This window comes from Podarcis pityusensis (genome assembly GCF_964106645.2).
Source record: "Podarcis pityusensis genome assembly, chromosome: 13".
NCBI classification, from domain to species: Eukaryota; Metazoa; Chordata; class Lepidosauria; order Squamata; family Lacertidae; genus Podarcis; species Podarcis pityusensis.
In genome coordinates this window covers 23,541,028-23,564,451 of record NC_138038.1, presented here as the reverse complement: position 1 = coordinate 23,564,451, position 23,424 = coordinate 23,541,028, and the positions used below count along the sequence as shown (strand labels likewise).

The 23,424-nt window shown below is 47.3% G+C and overlaps 1 protein-coding gene and 1 long non-coding RNA gene across 4 annotated transcripts in view; one reads left to right on the top strand and one right to left on the bottom strand.

The window, feature by feature from the left end:
- Positions 1–23,424, top strand: part of STAT3 (signal transducer and activator of transcription 3) — a gene marked incomplete at its 3' end in the record, with an annotated part of 39,811 nt that overhangs the window by 9,073 nt on the left and 7,314 nt on the right. For all 3 annotated transcript variants that reach the window (XM_080979326.1, XM_080979325.1, XM_080979327.1), the window contains exons 2-17: positions 9,350–9,499; positions 11,324–11,468; positions 12,170–12,268; positions 14,398–14,493; positions 14,626–14,707; positions 15,689–15,783; positions 16,234–16,385; positions 16,837–16,995; positions 17,210–17,302; positions 18,351–18,410; positions 19,622–19,651; positions 20,368–20,461; positions 20,575–20,622; positions 21,087–21,170; positions 22,292–22,390; positions 22,523–22,658. In XM_080979326.1, the coding sequence (XP_080835452.1) occupies positions 9,372–9,499; positions 11,324–11,468; positions 12,170–12,268; positions 14,398–14,493; positions 14,626–14,707; positions 15,689–15,783; positions 16,234–16,385; positions 16,837–16,995; positions 17,210–17,302; positions 18,351–18,410; positions 19,622–19,651; positions 20,368–20,461; positions 20,575–20,622; positions 21,087–21,170; positions 22,292–22,390; positions 22,523–22,658 (1,600 nt within the window). In that variant the 5' untranslated portion in view covers positions 9,350–9,371. The remainder of the gene's footprint in view (positions 1–9,349; positions 9,500–11,323; positions 11,469–12,169; positions 12,269–14,397; positions 14,494–14,625; positions 14,708–15,688; positions 15,784–16,233; positions 16,386–16,836; positions 16,996–17,209; positions 17,303–18,350; positions 18,411–19,621; positions 19,652–20,367; positions 20,462–20,574; positions 20,623–21,086; positions 21,171–22,291; positions 22,391–22,522; positions 22,659–23,424) is intronic.
- Positions 8,916–23,424, bottom strand: part of LOC308462149 — a 182,916-nt gene continuing 168,407 nt past the window's right edge. Inside the window, exon 4 of the long non-coding RNA XR_013979010.1 lies at positions 8,916–8,930. This is a non-coding gene — a long non-coding RNA (uncharacterized lncRNA). The remainder of the gene's footprint in view (positions 8,931–23,424) is intronic.

Here is a 23,424-nt window from a genome sequence, read left to right as displayed (position 1 = left end):
CTTTTTTTTAAAAAGCTATCTCATTTTAATTCTGGACAACCTGTCGTCCATTATAAAGGCCTTTGGCTATATACAATAAAATTTATTTAAATGGAAATATTTTAATTCCGTAACTAGAAAACTAGAACTGAAAAATGGATGTGCTAGTTTGTTTACTTCCTAGGAGGTACGCGTGGAGGAGCATCTGTTTGGTGTAATGGTGAGAGTGTCTGACTAAGACTTGGGAGACCAGGGTTTGAACCTCCTCTCAGCTATGAAGCTCACTGGGGAACTTTGGGCAAACACACCCTTTTAGTCTAACCTACCTCACAAGGTTGTTGTGCAGTTTAAATGAAGAGGATGAAAACTTAGGGTTGCCATACGTCCAGAATATCCCGGACTTATCCAGAATACTGCAGTCGAAAGCAGTGTCTGGGTGGAAATCACTAAAAATGCTCGGGAAAATCCAGACATATGGCAACCTGTGTTGGCAGTGTCGTTTTTTTGCTATTTTCCTTAAAAAATAGGGCAAAAACTTGTTTGTTTGTTTGCCAAAAAAGCTCAACAAACGATGTATGCCACCTAGAACTCTTTGGAGGAAAGGTGGGATAGAAATGCAGTAAGATAAACAAACAGCAGCAAAACCCAGCAAAAAGAGCTTTTAAGCACTCTGCCTTGCTTACCAGGCTCTGGGAGACACTCACCTGGAGGCCTTTGTGAGATGTCACAAAGGCCTCCAGAGTTTACACAAGACCTTTCCAGGGCCTGGTAAACACCTTGCATGTGTTCACCGTATTTTTCGCTCTATAAGACGCACCAGACCACAAGACGCACCTAGTTTTTGGAGGAGGAGAACAAGAAAAAAAATATTCTGAATCTCAGAAGCCAGAACAGCAAGAGGGATCGCTATGCAGTGAAAGCAGCGATCCCTCTTGCTGTTCTGGCTTCTGGGATAGCTGCGCAGCCTGCATTCGCTCCATAAGACGCACACACATTTCCCCTTACTTTTTAGGAGGGAAAGGTGAGTCTTATAGAGCAAAAAATACGGTAATTTGTGTGATGGGTATGCTGGCCAGCTGCCAAGTGCATAAAACTGTGATCACGCAACTTTTGAGTCAACTGTATTTATTTAGAAGATTTATAAGCCGCTTAATCTAAGAGCTCCCCAAAGTGGTGTACAAATAAAATGTAGCTAACCCAGCTAAAATCTGCAAAACAATTAAAAAACAAACACACATAAAATAATTATTAAAGCACAGATAAAGCCAGGCAAACTTTTAAAGCAAATACATTATGGGTAACTGAAATAATATATCTTGTTAAACAGCCAAGGCCAGCCAAAATCTGTTGGCATCTTAATACAAACAAACAAATGAAGTTACTTGTTATTTGCACAGCATCTTTTTTTGCAATTCAGCAGATTAATTAGTTTATGGGGGTTGACTATGGCTTCTGTCCAGAACAGATGCAAGCAATTTACTCTGTGGCTGATACTTGCAAATTAGGCAAGAATTATTTTGTCACTCCAGACCCACAAATGCAAAATGTGGCCTTTCACGAGCGTTTGAGAATAGCAGCTCTTTTTAAGTCAGTTACCTGCATAAATTGAAACCAGAGGACACTTACCGAAACCATGACCTGTCAAATAATTTTCCAAGCAATGCTGCCGTTTTACGAATGCGGATGTGTTAAGGGCATTTTGTCACTTGAATACGTGCCAAGTGATCCTGTATCTTCCTATCTTGTCACCTCTGCTCATTTTAATTTGTAATTTGACAGGAGCAGGAGGCTAGCCAAAATGAGATCATCACTGCAAAAAACTGCTGTACTGGAGGAAGTAATTGTATAATTGCCTTATGTTGCGCTTTTTTACAAGTATTCAAAATGCCACACACACACATTGTTTCTCTACAATCCTGTGGGGTTTTTTTTATGTATTTTGGCCTCTCTCTTTTTCTTTTCTCCCCTGTGTTACTCTGAAAAGCAAGAGGTTGAGGTGTTGGCTCAGTCCCAAATGTGATTTATTTGAGCCAATAATCATTAGTGCTACTATGAACTCTTAATAGCATCTTAAAACTCCTCCCTGTTCTTGTAACTCTGGACTTTTTGCATATATTCTATACAGTAATTAGTAATTCCTTGGGTTTGGATACAACCACACACAGGCTGGGTTTTTCAGATTTTTTGATGCTGCAGAGAGAGAAAGAGAACAGGAATCAAGACTTTTCTATGAAAGAAAAATATTTATATATATGTTTATGTATATAAGATAGGATGTGTGTGTGTGTGTGTGTGTGTGTGTGTGTATATGTATTTATATGTGTGCTTGTATATGTCTCCTGTGTGTACACACACACAATGTCCTATCAATTGCTCCCTTACATTCTCTATATCTGTGACACTTTATTCCTATCCTGTATTTACTCAAAGTCAGAGCCTGGAAGGACCACAGACCAGCGGCAACCACTGCCCCTGTTTCTTAGCCTGGCATCACTCAATCTGGAGTAGTGTAATTGTTAGTATTGGACTAGGACCTGGGAGACCAGGGTTCAAATCCCCACAGAGTCATGGAACTCACTGGGTGACCTTGGGTCAATCACCGCCTCTCAGCCTAACCTACCTCACAGGGTTGTTATGGGAATTAAATGAGGGACCCTCGTGTGTCCCCTTGAGCTCCTTGGAGAGCTTTCTGACTGCAACAATAAAATACGGTAAATATGCTCCAGCCTGCCACATTTTTTTATCGAAGCGTGGGTTATAAATTCATTAATAGATTTAAAATAAATTTTTAAAATCTGAAAAAACCTACATTGGGCAGCTGAGATTTCCTCCCCTCCCCCAACTGCCAATTTAGGAAGGAATATCTGATGGAACAAAATATCAGAACAGACTTTAAAATGATCTCAGAATTCTCAGCTTTTTAAAAAGCCCTTTGCATGCTAGCTCTTTTGTGACTGTCCGCTGCACATCCTCTAACCCAGTCACAGGCTTTTGTGAACCAGGTGGTTCATTATACTTCATTACCACCTCCTTTAAAAACATTTTTTAAGAGTGTCACAGCAGAATATTTCCCCCTGCTTTCCCCATATGGTTCTGCCCTACCCCAGGACTTCCAGCATGTGGCCTCCATGAATCTCTCCCACCCCCAAAAAATCCCACAAGCTTCTATTATGTCCTGCATTTACCATGTTCCTCTGCCTGTTTCCACAGTGGGCTGTTGCAACAACATACAGCTGCACAATGGAGGCTGTTCCATGAGGGCATTGCCCCCCCCAACTTCTCAGCTGGCCCTCACCTGCCTGTCTTCCTACCTGCAGTCAGTGGGTGGCTGTGCTTGACATTGGCTATGTCAGGCATAGGCAAACTCCGGCCCTCCAGATGTTTGGGACTACAATTCCCACCATCTCTAGCTAACAGGACCAGTGGTCAGGGATGATGGGAGTTGTAGTCCCAAACATGTGGAGGGCCGGAGTTTGCCCATGCCTGGGCTGTGTCTACTGCTGGTCTCCCTGCCTTCCAGCTTACCAGTCCCAATGGGCAGTAATACCCACCACGGGACCCAGACTTCGTGGGAATGTTACCAGGACGAGGTCCGCCTTCCCTTTCCAGGCTGACTTTAACTGCCACAGAGGAGAAAGACGTCTTTAGAAATCTGAACTCGGGAGAACTCTGGCTGGCATCCTCTTGTGAGATTCTCCGTGTGGGGAATGTGAATGGTACAGAGACTATATATATATATTCCTGGGGAGGAAGGATTGTGGCTTCCTCGGTAGTGCATCTGCTTGGCCTTTACAAGGTGTCAGGTTGAATCCCTGGCATTTCCAGTTAAAAAGGGGGAAACAGGTGCCCTGGAAGGCTGCTGCCAGTCAGAGTGGACTATACCAGGCTATATCCACAGGTATTCTGAACTAGAATTAGGCACAGAAAACCCTGCCCCCTCCCTTTTCTCTTCTTTCATGGAACTCAAGGCGGCATACGTGGGGCTCCTCAGTTGTCTCCCATCCAGGCACAGGCTCAAAATTTGCTTAGCTTCAGCAAGGCAGCTGTATCATTTGCCCTCAAGCCATGCCCTAAGACCTGCCTGTGTTTTCCCTCTACAGAGAAGCTTTGGTATGGGCTGCCCACCTAACGCGGCCTCTCTTTGAAAACAAGACGAGGTTTGTTACCTCACCGAATTTTGCGCCGTTATTCTGAAGTGTGAGGTAAAAAGAGTTAAATACACACACACTTGGAACATTTTATGTCTTTTTGGGTAAGGACCAGGGGCACAAGCCTGTTTGCTTAGCTCCTGGGAAATCTCCGGTCCAGATTTCACCTCGACCATCTAGCTTTCAGAAATAATAACGCTGACCTAACTTGTTGAGAAACTGAGAGAAAATATGTTGGGCTCTTTGAACACTTGAAGTGAGCTCCATAAATGCTAAATATAGAGCGTAGCGGTTAAGAGTGTGGTACTTGGACCTGGGAGACCAGGGTTCAAATCCCCGCTCGGCCACGAAGCTCACTGAGTGACCTTGGGCCAGTCACTGCCTCTCAGCCTCACCTACCTCGCAGGGTTGTTGTGGAGTTTAAATGGGGAGACGGCAAGTTGAGCCTTGAACAACGCTTTAGTTTGTCATCACTTATAACGGGGGTGCTCCATTTGGAGGTACCTGTCAGGCACCTTTTCCAACAATGTTATCTCTTGTGTTATGAAACAGAGTGCCACACCCCCTACACCCCGTTATACTCTGATTTCCCATTTATTTTTCAAACTGACACTCTTAACATTTTGCAGCTACAGCTTTGGTTTTCCCTTCAATTTAAAAGAACATCCTCAAAAATAGATAAACTTCTGCAAACCTCTGTGTGCCCACAAACGTTATATTTCCCTCTTGCTTCCTAGTGGCCCCATTTTGGCTCCATCTACCATGGGGTGATTCCTGATTAGTATCCTGGGGCAACTGTTTGGTCACTCACTTTTTGTGTTGATTGACAGTGCTGGCTGTCAATGAGGCAGTGCCATTCAGGAATACACACCCACATTTCTGCAAATATCTTTTCAGTACCTATACACATACACCTGTCTCCTCCCCACCCTCCCACCCCACCCCCCAGTGTTTATCTAAACTCTCTTCATTGTTGTCTGGCTATGTGTGTCAGTCAACAATTAGTTTTGTCTTTGATTTGTTTTATTTGCACTTTTGGTGATGGTAGTGGGCGGCTTCTTTAATCAGCTTGCAGAAGAGAAGTGGAAAGTTGTTGCAGGACTACTTGAGCTGCCTGCCATGCAAAGCGGAAGAGAGAACTGTGTTGCCTGTGTGTCTTGATGACAAAATTCTTTCCAGGCCTCAGACTTAGAGGGTTTGGTGCTGTCTCTTTTGCTTGACTTTTAATAATAATAATAATAATAATAATAATATTTATACTTCACCCATCTGGCTGGATTTCCCCAGCCACTCTGGGCGGCTCCCAACAGAATTAAAAGCACAATAAAACATCAAACATTAAAAACTTCCCTAAACAGGGCTGCCTTCAGATGTCTTCTAAAAGTCAGGTAGTTGTTTCATTTCCTTGACATCTGATGGGAGGGCGTTCCACAGGGCGGGCGCCACTACTGAGAAGGCCCTCAGCCTGGTTCTCTGTAAACTCACATCTCGCAGTGAGGGAACCGCCAGAAGGCCCTCAGAGCTGGACCTCAGTGTCCGGCCTGAATTATGGGGGTGGAGACACTCCTTCAGGTATACAGGGCTGAGGCTGTTTAGGGCTTTAAAGGTCAGCACCAACACTTTGAATTGTGCTCAGAATTGTGCTCAGGGTACATGGAGATGAGTCTAGATAGTATTCTGATCGTGGAGTTTGAGTGAGAGAGTGAATGGGACCACATGAGCTCTCTTGCTCTCAGTCAGTTGTGATTCCAGTTTAAGCGCTATGGCGACTTCCAGGCACATACAAGTTGGGCATATGTTGTATATGTTGTACACTTAAAAACTGACACACAAAAACCTGCCAAGAGTCGGAGGACAATGTGTGGTATAAATGTTATTTTTATTTTCACACATACAAGAAAGAGGTAGGAGGGAACGCCACCAGTGACATACCACAAATATTAAAAATAGCTCTGGGTGAAAAATGTTCTGCTACCAAAACAGGGGTGGAACAGAAACCTGTCCAAAACGGAACATATATTGACAGCCTCCATGAAACTCCATAGCATCTGTCAAAGGAATTGGGAAAAAATTGTTATAGAGGCCACCTAAACAATTTGATAACACTTTAACATGGTTTCCCAATCTGGTGCCTTCCAAGGATGGTATTCAATGAGGTTTTACTCAGAGTAGACCTGTTGTAATTAATGCACCTAAATCATGTTCCATCAGTTTCAGTGGGTGATTTAAATGAAATTAGTTGAATACCACCCTTTAAATTTTGGATTACCAATTCCAATCATTCCTAAGCATTGGCCATTGTGAGTGAGTTTGGAAATAGTTGGGAGTCTGGAGATTGGAGGAAAAGCTATGTTAGGCTGAGATCTCTATCAGGCCTAGCAGTTCAGACTCCCCTTGAATTACTCCAGTAATTCCAGAGGTCAAGCATTTGGGATTTCTCTAGTGGAGCTCATGCAACTCTGCTCTTCATCACAGTTGGTTTGCCAAATATTTGCTTGTTCCGCATGTGTCATGATCTTGGTTTTCTTCTGCGCCAAGTTCTGCCTTGCCACAAGTCCCCAATTTGTTCTTTGAAGCAAAGGGGGATTTCCTGTGTGCTGCCTTGGCTTGTTTCCTTCGTTAGAGAGAAGTGGCTGCTGGATGCAGCAAATCTAATTTGCGCTGGGAGGAAGGGAACCTGGTTGCTGCGTTAGGACAAGGGGACAGTCCCCGATCACTAAGAAACCACTAAAAACAAAAGTCCCAATTTATGAAAGAGAGGCCTGTGAGTTGATATTAGCCTTGGTAAACCAAATGGAGACGCATGAATAGAGGCAATGTACCTCTTGATTGTTGGTAGCCTGCAACAGGGCATGACTGTTACATTCTACTCAACCCATGCGCTTCCTATGGCATCTGGCTGGTCACTCTTGAAAATGAGTGTTGAGCTAAGTGGCCTGACCCAGCAAGGAATTTTTTGCAGTGCACACCTGTATATCTGTATTCAGAAGTATGCCCACTTTAAATTCAGTGGGGATTACTCCCAGGAAAGTGGATATGAGATTGCAGCCTAAGTCATCTTGCATGCAGGAAAGCAGGAGGGGTGGAGAGAATCAAGATTGTTCGTACATCTGGCTATGGATTATTGTTAGCTTTTCCCACCTCGTACAGTGGTACCTCGTGTTACGAACTTAATTCGTTCGGGAGGTCGGTTCTTAACCTGAAACCTTTCTTAACCTGAGGCGTGCTTTCGCTAATGGGGCCTCCCGCTGCCGCCACGCCGCCACCACGCAATTTCTATTCTCATCCTGGGGCAAAGTTCATAACCCAAGGTACTACTTCCACTTTAGCGGAGTTTGTAACCTGAAGCGTTTGTAATCCAAAGTGTTTGTAACTCGAGGTACCACTGTATGTCTAATAATAATAATAATAATAATAGAATTTATATACCACCCTATACCTGGAGGTCTCAGGGCGGTTCACAGAAAAGATCAACTTAAAAAACACCATATATATAAACAAAATAAAAACAACAACCCAATAACACCCCCCTGCTTTATACATTGTATAAACAAAGTAACATGCAGAGGCAGCCTCCAAAATTCTGCACTGATAATTCTGTGCTAAAGAAAGTGAATTCTGGGATGCAAATAATCATATGTGTTTATCATTTAGGGTTATTTATCTTGTTGTTGTTGTTGTTTCTTACCCTGCCTCTCACCTCAGAGTCCCAGGGTGTGTTACAACAATTTAAATATACAATATTTAAAATCGGAGCAAACAGAAACAAATTTGTTTTACAAAGCTATTCTGCTTCTTTTAGTCTCCGAAGAAAGGAAGAAAACTTTAAGAACAAGAAAAAGAACAGTATAGAGAGAAGCAAAGGGGGGGGGGGCTCCAGGCAAACATTTTCCCTCCCTGTTGTTAATTGTGGAGGACTCAGGATTCCTTGCAGATCTCCCCCACTTGGGTCAGCAGAGTTATTTGTGTAGCTGCAGTAAAATCTTCACTGACTCTGACATTCCAGTTGAAAATGGATGAAGGGACCGCAACTGTTGTGTGGAATGTTTAAGCCACTTTGAAGATCAAAGCTGAGGTGCTGCTACAGGACTGATATATTATCTAGGCAGACACTTCTTAAAGGCAGAAAGTAATTTTCCGTTTCTTGGCTCGCGTGGCTTCTTTCTGTTGTTATCTTCAGATTTGCGCACCAGATAGCTGTATCAGATACAACGTAGTACAAATTAACATCTTGCCCTGCTTCTGGGGAAACATATACCATATCTGTGGTAATTACTTCACAGACATTAGCAGCGAGAAGAATAGGAAAGGAAGGAGAATGCAACAAGACCATAGTTAATGTATAAATCCGCACACTCCCACCACCACTAAGAAAACCCCTACCAAGCTCTGGTCTGAAGTAAAGATTAAGCAGGACGTCATGCTGATGCGTTAAGAAGCCATGGTTTCGGTTTCGTACTGTCATTGAACTAATCATCCTGAGCGACTAGGACAGGGGAGGGGACCTTTTTCTACCTGGAAGTTTTCGCAGAACCTTGCAGGAGCCACAAGCCAGAAGTGGGTGTTTCTAAGACAAAAGTGGTTAGAAACAATGGAAGGGACTTTTATCTTGATACAGTAGAGCAGACTTCCTCAACCTCGACCCTCTAGATGTTTTGAGACTACAGTTCCCATCATCCCTGACTACTGGTCCTGCTAGCTATGGATCATGGGAGTTGTAGGCCAAAACATCTGAAGGGCCGAGGTTGAGGAAGCCTGCAGTAGAGGCTATCTACCAGCCGCACAAGTCTTACACACATCGCCCTTTCCATCCTCCATCAAAACAAGGAAGAGATACAGTATTGTCATTGTGCAAGGACCCATTCTGTCAGGGGAAAGCACTTTGTACAGAGCAGGGCTACTGAGGGGGCGTGGCCAGGAAGAGTCCCAAAGACCGGTGAGAGGGGCTACATTTAGCGCCCCCCCCGGCCCAAGTTTCCCCATACCTAAACTCTGAGAAAAAGAACTGGATGTAGTTTAACTTGACATGAAAAAATACATTAATGAATCGCTAATAGGAATGTCTGTCTATTTAGTTATTTATTTAGAAACCCTTTGTTTTTTAAGTTTAGGCTGGTTTGCAATTGCATTTACGACTTTTAAAGGAAGTGTTCCATCTTGGTGGAAATAGCCCGGTGCACCAACTTGCTTGTAAAAAAGAAAAATGTTCTGTGTGTTCCTAGGTTTCCAGATTCAGTGGCCAAGATGGCACAGTGGAACCAGCTGCAGCAGCTGGACACCCGGTATTTGGAGCAGCTCCACCAGCTCTACAGCGACAGCTTTCCGATGGAGCTGCGGCAGTTCCTTGCGCCCTGGATAGAGAGCCAGGACTGGTGAGCCATTGGACTTTTCTCAGTATTTGTGCCTGTGTACACCCACACAGAGAAATTGAGTGGCTGGCTTTGAGTGAGATCCATTCCTAACGCCAGAGCTCTGCAAATCGACATAGGAAAAATTAAAAGGGGGTGTTCTGATGGAAACAAATTTTGTTGCACAGTAAAATGCCATTCTTTAATTGGTTGACCCAGGGGTGCTCAGCCTCTCTCTTCTTGGAGACCCAGAGCATGGCCATGCATGTATTGCACTATTCAAACTGACCCCCATATGCATGATCAAGTTAAGAGGCTTTTTAGTGGTGGAGGGTCACCACTGAAGCAAGGTTCCCATCTCTATAGAGTCTTAGTGCTGCCCAGTCAGTATGAAAGAGGGAGCTTTTCAGCCACTGAGAAGAAGTCTTCTCACACTTTGTGCTGATTGGAGCCAATCAAAGTGAAAGGAGAGGAGTCAGCCATGAGGATTAGCTCCTAGGGTGACTCTGGAGGAAGCTGAGGTCACTGAGGAGGAGTTGTGCTGTTTGCTCCAAAAGTAACATGATGAAAGTGTGGAGTTATTTCTTCCTTGCAATCTTTCTTTCTTGCATTTTTTTTTAAAACACCAACTTGAACAATATTTTGCAGAGAGACATTGAGGGCCAGGCAAAACTGCTCTGGAGATTGAACCTAACCTACAGGCTGCTGGTTTAATGATCTAGATCAAGGGTGGGGAATCTTTGGCCCTCCAGATGCTGTTGGGACTCCCAATTCCCATCAAGCCCAGCCAGCACGATTAATGGGCAGGGATGATGGGAGTTGGAATCCAACAATATCATGGGGGGGGGGGGCACACACACACAAGCTCCTAATCCCTGATCTAAATGCTCAAACCATCATGACCTTCCAATTGGCATCCTGTAAATTCTTTATTATGATAAAGCAATGTGGCTTATAGCTGAAATCCTGAGATTTCCAAGAACCTTCACTTTGTGGGCGTATTCTCTTGAGCAAGAGTTTGCTCTTGATTACGTTCTTGCAAAACTCGCTGGAAATTCCAAGAAACCTTTTTGCCTCTTGAAAAACATACAGAAGCTTCCTGATATTAATTGTGCTTCCTGTTTCTAATGGAAGAAGTGGCATTTGTGGAATGAAACCGAGAGGAGATTCCTGGCCTCCGGAATCGCTTCCTCCGTTTCCAACATTGTGACTGAGAGGTGCTGTTAATTATGAAGCCAAATCTTGGATTAGTGTCCAGAAGTACAAAAAACACTTTGGGGAGGGGGACAATATAAAGATGTGAGTGTTGATACCCCAAACCAGCCCGATGAGGACCTGAGAATGCTGGCTGGTTGGGGCATAGGAGGATGGGAATCCCACTCTGATCCCATTATAGACAGTCATGACTTCTCCTAAATAATTCTGGGAGCTGTAGTTCTTTAGAGAGTTGTTATGCGCCCCTATTCCCTACCCAGAACTACAATTCCCAGGGTTCCCTGTGAAGGGGGACTGATTGCTAAATTCTGAGAATCATACAGAATTGTAGAGCTGAAAGGGGCCCTGAAGATCGTTTCGTCCACCCCCTGCAATCCAGGAATATGCAGCTGTCCCATAACGGTGATTGAATCTGCAACTTTGACATTATCAGAACCAATGGAAATATCCAGAATTGTAGCTCTGTGAGGGGAATAGGCTTGACTGTGTTAAAGTAGTATAATAGCACTTCAAATGTGTGGTGCGGACGTGGCCTGGTGTGAAGAAGGAGCACTTGGCACTACAGTGTTGTTGTTTTTTGTCATGCCCCGGGCGCTGTTTTTGTTAAGCCTTGTTTGCTTCTGATCTGTACAGGGCCTATGCTGCCAGCAAGGAGTCCCACGCCACATTGGTGTTCCACAACCTCCTGGGTGAAATTGACCAGCAGTACAGCCGCTTCTTACAGGAATCCAATGTCCTCTACCAGCACAACCTGCGCAGGATCAAGCAGTTCCTGCAGGTAGGAGGAGCTGGCAGGTCCTGGGTTTGCGAGGGTCTTGTGTTTTGTGGGCACCCGCACCCCCCAAAAAAAGTGCCAACCCAAGTCATAAAACTCGGGAGATGGGAATGATGGTGTTCAATCCACTCTTGACAGGAGGCAGTGATGAAGGTCACCAACTTAGATGGCTTCAAAAGAGGATTGGACAGATCCATAGAGGAGAGAGCAATCGATGGCTACTAAGTTGGATTTATAGGAACTACTACAAACTATCTGAAAGAGTAGGATGGCGGGAGAGCGTTGGATTTTGTCCTTGCACAGAGCGTCGCTGAAATTTGCAAGGCCAGATTTGATGGAATAGTTTGATGGTTTAGGGAACTCTTAATAGCACAGATTAAAGAGAGATGTTGAGCCCTGAGCTTGGGAGCAATGTCCACGACAGGCTTATTTTAGCTTTTACGATGACATCCTGTTGGACATAAATTCTCGGCTGCTCATGCTGGGCGCCCAGCATATATTTTCACCTGCTGCCCTGAATCTGAAACCAGCATGTAACACTTCTTTTACGTGCTCCCATAGAAGAAGTGCCCAACTGCCCCGTCGCTGCATTCCTCCAAATCAAGGCTGGGTTTCTTAAGAAAAGTTTGGCATCTTCACCTAGGTTTTGCTCTCTGTGTGTGGCGGTCACTCATTCTGTTCCCGTTCCTCTTCCTCTCTTACAGAGCAGGTACCTGGAGAAGCCCATGGAGATTGCCCGCATTGTGGCCCGCTGCCTCTGGGAGGAGAACCGGCTGTTGCAGACAGCAGCCACGGCAGCCCAGGTAAGAGGATGCTTTCGGGAGCAGCTTGTCCCGCTGTTGCCATCAGTTCCCGTAAGGGACTCGCCAGCCGCGTGGGTGTTTAGAACACAAGCCAAGCAGTGAATCACATTGACAGCTCTTGGTGCAAATACACCGTGATCAGTGCATCCTCCTATGTCCATATGCTGCTACTGCTGTTTGCAGCAGGGAGGGAGAAACCTGGGACCCTCCAGAAGTTGTCGGGAGTACGGCACACACACCATCCATTGAACACGCTGGCGGGGGCTGACGGGAATTGGGAGGCCCAACCCGTTCCCTGTCCTTGGGTTATAAGGGGCAAAAAGCTTGATGGTTGACACAACGGGCCTTTCCTTTGATGTTTCTTCCAAAGCCTACACCTTTGCATGCCAGGAAGCAGTGCCTCGCAGCTAGGGTAGCACACACCACCCCAAAACAGGTCCCTGCACGCTTTTGCCTCGGTTGCCGCAACACGCCTTGAGCTTTTCCCTTGTCAATATTTCTTTTCTGCGTTCGGGTTTGAAATGCAGCCATTTTTTAATTCTGTGGCTGGAACGGTTGAAAGGCAGCGTGGTCTTGCAGGTGTTGGCCCCCCAGGGTGGATCATTCAGCACAGTATTTCCTTTTGCCATGAGACAAGCCTGTGCAGCTGTATGCTACTGAGCAGAGCAAATGGCTCGCTGGCCTGTGCCAGCTTGAAGCTTCACCATGGGGATGGGGGGGGGGTGGGAGGAAGCAGCACCAAAAGAGCTCCTGCACTGACATTATCCTCTTTCCTTGAGTGAGCACACTCAGAGGTGAGTGAGTGCAAGTGGCCAATGCTAGGCATCTCTGGGGGTTCAGTCAACACACCCACACCCCGTGGCTTCTTGTTCACCCTTTTTTATTATGCAGCTCAGCTGTTTTCTCCTAGGCAAAGTCAAAGAGGTCTTTAAATGCCACTCCCAGCACTCATCAGGATTTTCTCTGTGGACATCTCAGGGCTTCCTCTGGTTTGCTAATGTCTCAGTCTGGATCAGAATGTATTTACCATGTGATAGTCTCTCCCAGGTTTGCTCTTCTTAAAAAGAATGAAAGAAATTGCAGCCATGAAGGGCCTCAGCCTGAATCAAGGCAACAGCAGGAGGCTGGCTTTCCCTCCTTCTCATTTGCTGTTTTCTTCAGAAGGTGTAATTTGCTGCAATGGCCCCTTCAGAAGCAAATAGCAGGGGGTTTTTGGGAGGGGGGAAGGGTGCTTACAGTATGAAAACGGCACAGGTGGAAATGTCAGGTGTTCCTTTGCTGTGTGTCGTCGTCCCAGTCTGTGTTGGGGAACAGAACTCCCTGCAGATGCAGGTTGAAAAATGCATGAAAAGGTAGGATAGATGCTTAATAAAAGGAACCGCCTGCCTGTCTCATACCATGGGTCAGAGAGAAGCCCTTTGCCAGATACAGGGGCACTGTTGGTGGAACCAACACTGCTAGCACTCCCACCTCTGCTTAACTCCCAGTGTGTCCCCTGTTTTGACAAGACATGACAATACACTGGCTAGACACCCCCCAGGGGAAAACGCTGCCACCTCTAAACTGGCTGGCTTGTTGCAGTGTTCAGGAATGAGGCAGGTGCCAAGGCATGCTGCCTGATTGCTCCTGGTTTGCACCTTCCTGGCAGGAACGGGGATAGGTGAGCCAGGATGCTTCCTGCTAATGCCCAAATGTTTTGTTTGGTTTGGTGTGGGAACAAAAATTAAACCAGGCCCAGATTCGGATGTAGCAGGAAGCCACAGAGCCTCCGGGGTTTTTTTACCCCATTCACACTGGGGAGGAGCAAGGGAGGAACAACCTGATAGCATGTACCCGGCAAAGGGACACACAGCTCAGTGGATGAGTAGACGGTCCAAGCTCTGGCAGGGCTGGGAATGTCCCTTGCCCGAAATCCAGGAGAGCCATTGTCAGTCAGGCAAAGGATACCGAGCCAGGTGGACCGGTGACCAGAGCTCAACGTTGACGTGTGTGTTCCTGATAAGTTACAGTAAGCCAGAAAGTCTGGTTTATTACATTTACACCCGGCCAAAACTGATTTATGAACTTCTTTTATATGACTTAAAATCTCTTAATGCCTTATCTCTCTCCTCCTCCCCGCTTTAATACAGCAAGGTGGGCAGGCAAACCACCCTACAGCTGCCGTGGTGACAGAGAAGCAGCAGATGCTGGAGCAACACTTGCAAGATGTCAGGAAAAGGGTGCAGGTAGGTGGGAGAGCTGCTCTCTCTCTCTCTCTCTCTCTCTCTCTCTCTCTCTCTCTCTTGCTCCAAAGTTTCAAGCTTGCCTAGAGTTTGTGACTCCTCCCCAACCTCCTATTCCTTGGCTTTTTCTTGCAGGACTTGGAGCAAAAGATGAAAGTGGTGGAAAACCTCCAGGATGACTTTGACTTCAACTACAAGACCTTGAAGAGTCAAGGCGGTAGGTGGGAGCTTGCTGGGGAAAAGGGGATAACAACTTTTCCATCGTGGCAAATTCATGGATGGAGAGATGCCCTTCTGTCCTCATCCTTTGGGGAGCAAGGGTGCTCGTGCAGCCCAGGCGCTTAACTTTCCTTTTAAATCAGGGGAGCCTCTGGCCTGCAGACTTCACGAGGCATGCCTGGCCTCAGCGTTGGGTCTGCCAGGGCATTTCTGCCAAGCCACACTGGCCTGCTTCACTCCCGATGTCGGGTTGCGGGGCAGGTAAGGATGCACTGAGCCAAAAGGGGCTTGCAAAGCCCTCTATGCAGTGCTCCAAAAGACACACCAGTGAACTGATAGCCAGGCATCACACTTTCACGTGAGCTCTGCAACTTTGGGTGGGCAAACGTCATTCACCTGACACCATCGCACACCTGTCACACTTGGCATGCAGAGGGTGGGTGGGTGAAGATAATAATCTGGCCTGCTGGCCAGATCCAGTTCACCACCCCTGTGAACCTTGTAGACTGGCTGCAGTTCTCACCAGGAACATGATGCCCATCATCTCCCGAATCTGTCCTACATGGGGCTGCTGAAGAGGAACAGGATGCCCAACTGTCTGAAAGAGGAATTAGGCCAGCCTTTCTTAATCTGGTGCCCCTCCGTCTTTTGCTTTAGACCAGGCATAGGCAAACTCGGCCCTCCAGATGTTTTCGAACTACAAGTCTCATCATCCCTGACCACTGGTCCTGTTAGCTAGGGATCATGGGAGTTGTAGTCTCAAAACACCTGGAGGGCCAAGTTTGCTTATGCCTGCTTTAGACTATAGCTCCCACCATCCCTGGCCATTGGGCCATATTGGCTGGGATAGGTGGGAGTTGGGAGTCCCCAACAGCATCTGAATTAGGCTGACCAAAACAGGTGTGCAGAGGGGAAGAACTAAGAAACTCCAGGAGCCTCTGACATGTTTCCCTGCCCCTCTCCCGCTGCTTTTCTTTAGACATGCAGGACCTGAACGGGAACAACCAGTCGGTGACGCGGCAGAAGATGCAGCAGCTGGAGCAGATGCTGACAGCCCTGGATCAGATGCGGAGGGTAAGTAAAGGCGGCTCCTCCCCAACTCAAAAAAACCCCACCTGAACTGCTATCGACTAAGGCAGAATGATGCGGGATATGCCTGGTTTTGCAGCATGTGGCCCGGGAGAAAAGCATCTAGCTTTAGCACAGAGCTTCCTCCATGCTGAACACTGATGCTTATAGCAAGCCAAGAGGGCGATGCCCTTTGGGCATTGCCTTTCTGTCTCTAATAGGGACGAGTCACACACCCATGATTATTTAACTCCGCATCTCTTGGCCAGGTGACTTGGATGTGCAAGCTGGCTCCATTTCAGACAACAACATTTCAGATTTCCTTACTTGATGCAAAAGTCTCCGCCTCTGGTGTTCGCCGCTATCATACATGAAAACCACGGAGAGGCAAGTTTGCATGTAAACAGGGGAAGCGGAATGGAGTCCTGAATGTTGCCTATTTCCTTCCTCACCTAGGGGATTGTGAGCGAGCTGGCTGGGCTCTTGTCGGCCATGGAGTACGTGCAGAAGACGCTGGTCGACGACGAGTTGGCTGACTGGAAAAGGAGGCAGCAGATCGCATGCATTGGTGGCCCACCCAACATCTGCCTTGACCGCCTAGAGAACTGGTGAGAGCTGAGTGCCCTTGACTGCCTACTACCTTTCCAAGGCTTACAAAGCAAGAATCTGGTTGAGAGTGGATTGTCCTTACTTTAATACACCTCAAAGCAGAGGAGGGTGTTAGGAGCCACAGAGCAGCATTGACCTAATGTGGAAGACAGAACAGGCAGGGCAAAGACCAAATTCGGCCCTCCAGTTCCCTCTGTTTGGCCCTTGGACAGGCTGCTGCCTGTCAGAGCAAGTACTGGGCTTAGCTGAGCCATAGTGGTCCTTTGCTTGCATAGATTTGCATGGAACGTGGCACTGGTGAGGTTTCCCAAAGGGGAGCGCACAGCTGTTCAAAAGCATTATCAAGACAATGTCCAGTTAACACAGTAGTATTGTTTTCTTTTTAAGACACGTCTGTGTGTGTGTGTGTGTGTGTGTGTGTGTAGCTCACTTTCTTCTCCCTTGCCGCAGGATTACGTCTCTTGCCGAGTCGCAGCTTCAGACCCGCCAGCAGATCAAGAAGCTCGAGGAGCTGCAGCAGAAGGTCTCCTACAAGGGCGACCCCATCGTTCAGCACCGGCCCTTGCTGGAGGAGCGCATCGTGGAGTTATTCAGGAACCTCATGAAGAGGTATGTTGGCCTGCTGCCCTTGCATGTATGGGAAAGGTGCCATCCCCTGAGGCTGCGGGGTGGGATGCTGCTGCCGAGAGCATGTTCATCTGGGAACCTTTTGCTGAATCTGGAAGTTTGGACCAGCACCCAGTTCCCACCACTGAACTCTCTCTCTCTCTCTCTCTCTCTCTCTCTCTCTCTCTCTCTCTCACCACCCCCACCCTGCCCACAGTGCATTTGTGGTGGAGCGCCAGCCCTGTATGCCAATGCACCCGGATCGCCCACTGGTTATCAAAACTGGAGTACAGTTCACAACAAAAGTGCGGTGAGTTGTTGGTGTTGTGTGTGCGCATGCATTATATGGGGCGGAGGGTCAGCTATATGTTGCTGAATGTTGCAAGGCTTAGGGCAGATAAAATAAAGTAGTTCTTTACGTGGCCCGTAGTCAAACTGTGGAACTCACTCCTGCAGGAAGCAGTGATATGCCACCAACTTGGATGGCTTTAACAGAGGGTTGGGCAAATTCATGGAGGAAGAGAGGGCTGTCATTCCAGCTAGGATGGCTGTGCTCTGCTTTCCACGGTTGGAGGCAGCAGTACTTCTGAATACCAGTTTCTGGAAACCACAGATGGGGAGGGTGGCTCTTGTGCTCGAGTCCTCCGTGCGGGTTTCCTCTTGGGGTATCTTGTCAGCCACTGTGAGAACGGGATGCTGGACTAGATGGGCCATTCACCTGATCCAGCAGGCTGTTCTGATGTTCTGCGTACCTTCTACACTTAAAATTCTGCGTCAGAAAATCGGCATTCTGCAACAGTATAAATTATACAGACTTTGCGTTTATGTGCTTGGCTTTTCAAATTTTATTCCACTTCTGCTAGGCTTGGGGAGAGGGGCAAAGTGGGGAAAAGACAGGGAACCTCATGTGCTGTTGGGAATCCTTCTCAGCCTCTCTTTCCTCCCTACTCACAACCGCCTCCCATTCTAGCTTCTGAGGCTTAAACTGGGCAATACCCACATATTTTCAAGTTTGTTAGTACAGCCTAGAAACTTGTTTTTTGTCTCCTCTTCCCCAAAAAAGGTGTAGATGGGATTCTCAAGCACAGCGCGATTAAGCGTCACAGTGGTGATATATTGAAGCTCTCTTGCCTGAAAAGCATCTGTACACAGTGAAACTAGTTTCACTGGACATGGACTGTGTTCTCCTTGTTAACCTGGTGCCCCTTCCAAGGGGCAGCAGCTGCCTAGCTGGTTCCCCCCCAAAAAAAACCCCCAACCATTTGGAGCATATGAATAGCATATGAGGGATAGGGGTGCATGGAGAAAGGGTGAGATTTGTGTCTTTGGAAGCTAACGTGAAGTTTTGACTTCTGCAGGTTACTGGTTAAATTTCCTGAGCTGAACTATCAGCTGAAAATCAAAGTTTGCATTGACAAGTAAGTCCAGCCCTTTCCGTGAACAAACTTGAGGGCAGGGATTGTGGGCAGAGGTTCCTTTAAATATATATAACTGACTTTCTGGCTCACGCTGGTCAAACCATGGCTTAGTGCTGGCTCCTGGGGGTTGGGTAGATCATGATTGCTTTGCTCCACCTCTGATCCTGCTGTGCCGCTGTGAGCTGAGCCTTGGTTTGCCTGAGTGTTTCACCTGCATCCATTCTTATGGTTTGTCCCGTTTCAGACAAACCATGAGCTGTAACAAAGGTTTGTCCTTGGATCTTTTGCAGCTCATGATTTGCCCCTGGGCTCTTTATAGTTCGGAGTTTATCCAGAGGAGAGAAACCACCAGCCCCAGTCGGAACAGCGCTCTTAAGCCAAAACTATGTCTTAATTTGTAGCAGTGCCAGAGGAAGAGCACAGTGACCACAGCTTCCTATGTAGGAACACCTTGGTACTGAGCCAGCTCTCCCTGCCCATCCTGAAAAAGAGATCAGTTCTTCTGATCCCAAAGTGTGGCAATGATCTTTCCTGGAAGAGGAGGAGAGGCACAGCCCAAACCTGTAAATCTTGTCTGCTGCTGCTGCAGCTTGAGAGGCCTTTGCAAATGTTATTCCTTTAATTATTATGAATATTGATTTGGCTCAGGTTTTGGGTTTGGCGCGGTCTTCAGCCTGCCTACCCGCATTCCCTTAAAAGTAGGGAGGAAGCCTTTTCTTTTCACCTCTGCCCCACAGAGCCCCAAGACCTTTCCCCCCCAAATGCAGGGGTGAAGAAATCTCTGGCCCCTCCACTTGGACCCCAGCATCTGCAAGCTTGGCCAGTAATCGGGAGGTGACGGGTGACAGGGATTTGTAGTCCAGCAACAAGCGGAGAAGGCCTCAGGCTAGCCACCCCTGCTCTAATACCTTCCAGTGATGGCATTGTTGTTGTTATTATTATGCTGACTTCTCTGCCAAACCACACCCTGTCCCTCCTGCGGCAGGGGGTGGGTGGAATTTAGGGCTGTTCTAGCGGTGTGCACACACTACAGGTGCTGAGCCAAGGGGGGGGGGCAGCCATTTCAAAGCCCAGTAAGTTGGGCACTGGGCGTTGGACCTCTCACCTCCTTCCCAAAGCCTAGATAGCACTTTCCCAGTTTGGGGAAGGAGGTCAGAGGAAGGAGGTCTGAACGTGCCAATTTGACTCTCTTGCTCTTTTTCCTGTCACAGGGATTCCGGTGAAGTTGCTGCCCTCCGGGGGTAAGTTGAAGGCACTGCACCCTGTGGCTTCCTCTGCTGAGATGCATCTCATGGTTTGCAGGCAGCTGCACTTTGTTTGGGAGGAGGAGGGCAGGATCATTTCATTAGTAGTAAAATAATTTGATTTTAAATCATTATATTCAGTTGCTCATTCGCCTTTTAGGGCACAATGGCTGCCCATCACGTTCAAGGCAATAGCTGTAAAAAGCAGGGCAAAACAATCATCCAGTTAAAACCCATTAAAACCGAGCACTTAATAAAAAGCAGACTGAAATAAAAATCAACATTTTGTTGGGGGGAATAACCGGAAAAATGCCATTTCCAAAGGCTTGTAAAGAAGGGGACCACTAGTGTTTTCTGGGGTGGGGTACAGCGGCAGAATCTGCTTCCGCAAAATGACCACAAACTTGGATGGCTTTAAAAAAGGGGGGGTTAGGCAAAATCAGGGAAGATGAGGGCGGTCACGGGCTTTTATGTGCTAGAGACAGGATGTCCCCGAACATCAGTTTAGCTGGGAATTGCATTTCGGGGAGAGTGCTCTAGTGCTTGAAAGCTGCTTGCAGCGTCCGGCTGGCCGCAGTGAGTACACGTCACTGGTCTGATCCAGAGTGGCTGCTCTTTACATACAGTTGGTGATGGTTAATAATGGTATTTTAAATGCTAAAACTCTCTCAAGGCACTCCTCCCATTCCCCCCCTCCCGCTTTGCCCATCAAGGTCCCGGAAGTTTAACATCCTGGGCACAAACACCAAAGTGATGAATATGGAGGAGTCCAACAATGGGAGCCTCTCTGCAGAGTTCAAGCACCTGGTGAGCGACACAGCATCTTTCCCCTCCCTTGCCCCCCAAAACACTCCCTGGATGCATAGTGTGTCTAATTTATCTCTTTTTTTATCTCTCTCTCCCTCACCCCCCAATCACAGACGCTGCGGGAACAGAGGTGTGGTAATGGCGGAAGAGCAAACTGCGACGTGAGTGACCCAACGCAGCAATGCTGGTGTAAAATGAAATGTTTGAGAGCAGGAGTAGTTACTTCTCTTCCTCCACTGGGAAGCGCTAGTGGCAGAAATCTGTTCCGGGGATGTCCCTTCTCTCCCCCCCCACCTCCTCACCATCCTCATTCCTCTAGGTTTTCTAAACCATGCCCCTAAATTGTTTACAGACAAGTTATCTCTTGCGAAAGAAAAAGACCAACCCTTGGGAATGGGGAAGTGGTCTCTTTTAGGTTTGACTTTAGGGAAGATCAGTCCTGTGAGCACCTTTTCAAAGGCTGATTCCTTTGTTTGTCTCTCCGGTTAAGCCTAGCTCAGCAGAACTAAAAACGAAACCAAAATTGCAAGTTGCTGCTGTGTTTTTTCCAAAGGGACAAAAAAAAATATACCCTAGAGAAATATTTATTATCTTCCCCCGCATTTACTCTCCACTTCCTCCTCAGGCCTCCCTCATCGTCACAGAAGAGCTCCATCTCATCACCTTTGAGACAGAAGTTTACCACCAAGGCCTGAAGATTGACCTAGAGGTGAGCCCTGGTTGTGCCGATTCCCCACAGTCCACCCACTTTACAGGGGTGTGTGGGTGTGTGTTACAGTTGCACTGGGAATCTACCCTGCCAGAAACCTTCTTTTGTAGTGCTGGTGTGGGTTTCTTGTTGGGAGTTTTCATTCAGCAGAATGCAGGAAAGAAACCATATCAGTAAACTACAACCTACAATTTGCATCCGCAACAATGCTCAAGGGTAGCAGCTTCCAGAAAAATGGAGAGGGGAGGAAATGGACAACTCCTATTTTGATGGAGGATGCAGAGCTGTTTGCATATTTCCTTTCCTGCTCCCTCTTTCGAAATAAGAGGAACAGCCCGTTCATGAGCTGCCGTTGACCAGAATCAGAGCATTCACCCAGTTAGCTCAGCATTCCCTGCACTAAGAATGTGATGTTCTCCAGATGGTTGTTGAACCACAACTTCCATCAGCACCAGGCGGCATGGCAAATGGTCAGGGATCATGGGAGTTCAAGTGTGAAGCATCTGGAGAGTTGGCTGCCCCTGGTCTACACCGACTGGCAGTGTCTCCCCAGGGTTTCAGGCAAGGAGTCCTTCTCAGCCCTATCAGGAGATGCCAGGAATTGATCCTGGGACCTTCTGCATGCAATGCAACTGCTGCACCCCTGAGCTGTTAGCCATCGCACTATGCATTGGAATACTTGTGATGGCTCCAAGTTAAGGTGTTGCCCAGTATCCAAAACGTGGACCCTAAATCATGAAAACCTAGACTGACAACATCCATGAAAAACAACTCAGAAAAACTGGTCAGACTGAAACAATGAAGGCAAACTCTAGAGATAAATTCTCTTGTTGAGTCTCTTAAACCTAACTGCTTGTTGCATGCCTTCTTCCACCTCCCTTTTCCCTTATGGCCATACCAGCATTTGCAGCTTGCTTCACTGCAAGAGTTGCAAAGGGGTCCCACGAGTCTCCCTACCTGAAGACAATTAACTTCATAACGATGCATAAGGACTAGAAACTTGGTGGTTTGGTCTGCTGTGAAGCAGGAGCCCGGGGGTGTTTCCTGTTGCCCAGCAGAGACCTGAAAAAGAGAGAGGCTAGTCTGTGTGCTCAAGAGCTGCTGTCTTTCCTTCCCTGTAGACCCATTCCCTCCCTGTGGTGGTGATCTCCAACATTTGCCAGATGCCCAACGCCTGGGCGTCCATCTTGTGGTACAACATGCTGACAAACAACCCCAAGGTACGTTGAGTTTCCCAAACCTTGCATGGACAAAAGAGAGGGTGAGAGAGCGAGAGCAGGAGGGTGTTTTATTTGTTTTTCGCCTGGGTGTGTTGTTTGTTTCTGATTGTGACCGAGTCCTTCTCTTGGCAGAATGTCAACTTCTTCACCAAACCACCCATTGGCACTTGGGACCAGGTGGCCGAAGTGCTCAGCTGGCAGTTCTCCTCCACCACCAAGCGAGGGCTCAGCATAGAGCAGCTGACGACACTGGCAGAGAAACTGCTTGGTAACTTAACAAGCTCCTCTCCTTCTTATACGTGGGCCAACGGCAGGAAACCTTGATCAGCAGCGCAAGGGCCACATGCCCTTCCAGGCAACTTTCCGGGGGCCACTTTGCCAGGGGTGGACAGGGCCGGAAGCAGAAACAAATGTGGATGTTACCATTGTGCCGTAAGCTTCCACCTCGGAACATGCCCCTCTCTGCCCTCCTGTCCAGGCAACCATCAGACTTTGGCAGCACTTTCTCGTCAGGCAAAAACACTCAAGGAGTGTGAAGCAGATCCTGTGAGGGCTGTGGCCCTGAGGGAAGTCCAGAGGGCCTGAAGGGGCATGAGGTTCCCCATCCCTGATGTGGGTCATAAGGAGTTGCTGTCTTCCCATCTGAGCTACCCAGCCTAGGGGTATTGGCTCTTAACTGGGAGAGGAGCCTTGCCCAGGTGCACAACCAGAAATCCTTTTTTAGCTGTGGGATTCAAACTTGGGACCAAAGCATGTGCAAAAAGTGTTGGCATGTTGAATGCCTGGAAGCCAAAATATCAAATATTCAAGTTGGCGTCAGTTTAGAAAAGCCCGGGCAAGTCTTTTAAGAATAGCGTGTGTGTTAAACTTTCCCCCTAAGTGTGCCTCCTTTTAAAAATGCCTTTCCTCCAAGGAGCACGAGGTGACAGACATGTGGATGTGTACACACACACACACACACACACACACACACACTTATCCTCACAACAACCTTGCATAATAGGTAAGTCTGAGAAGCAGCAACTGGCCCAAGA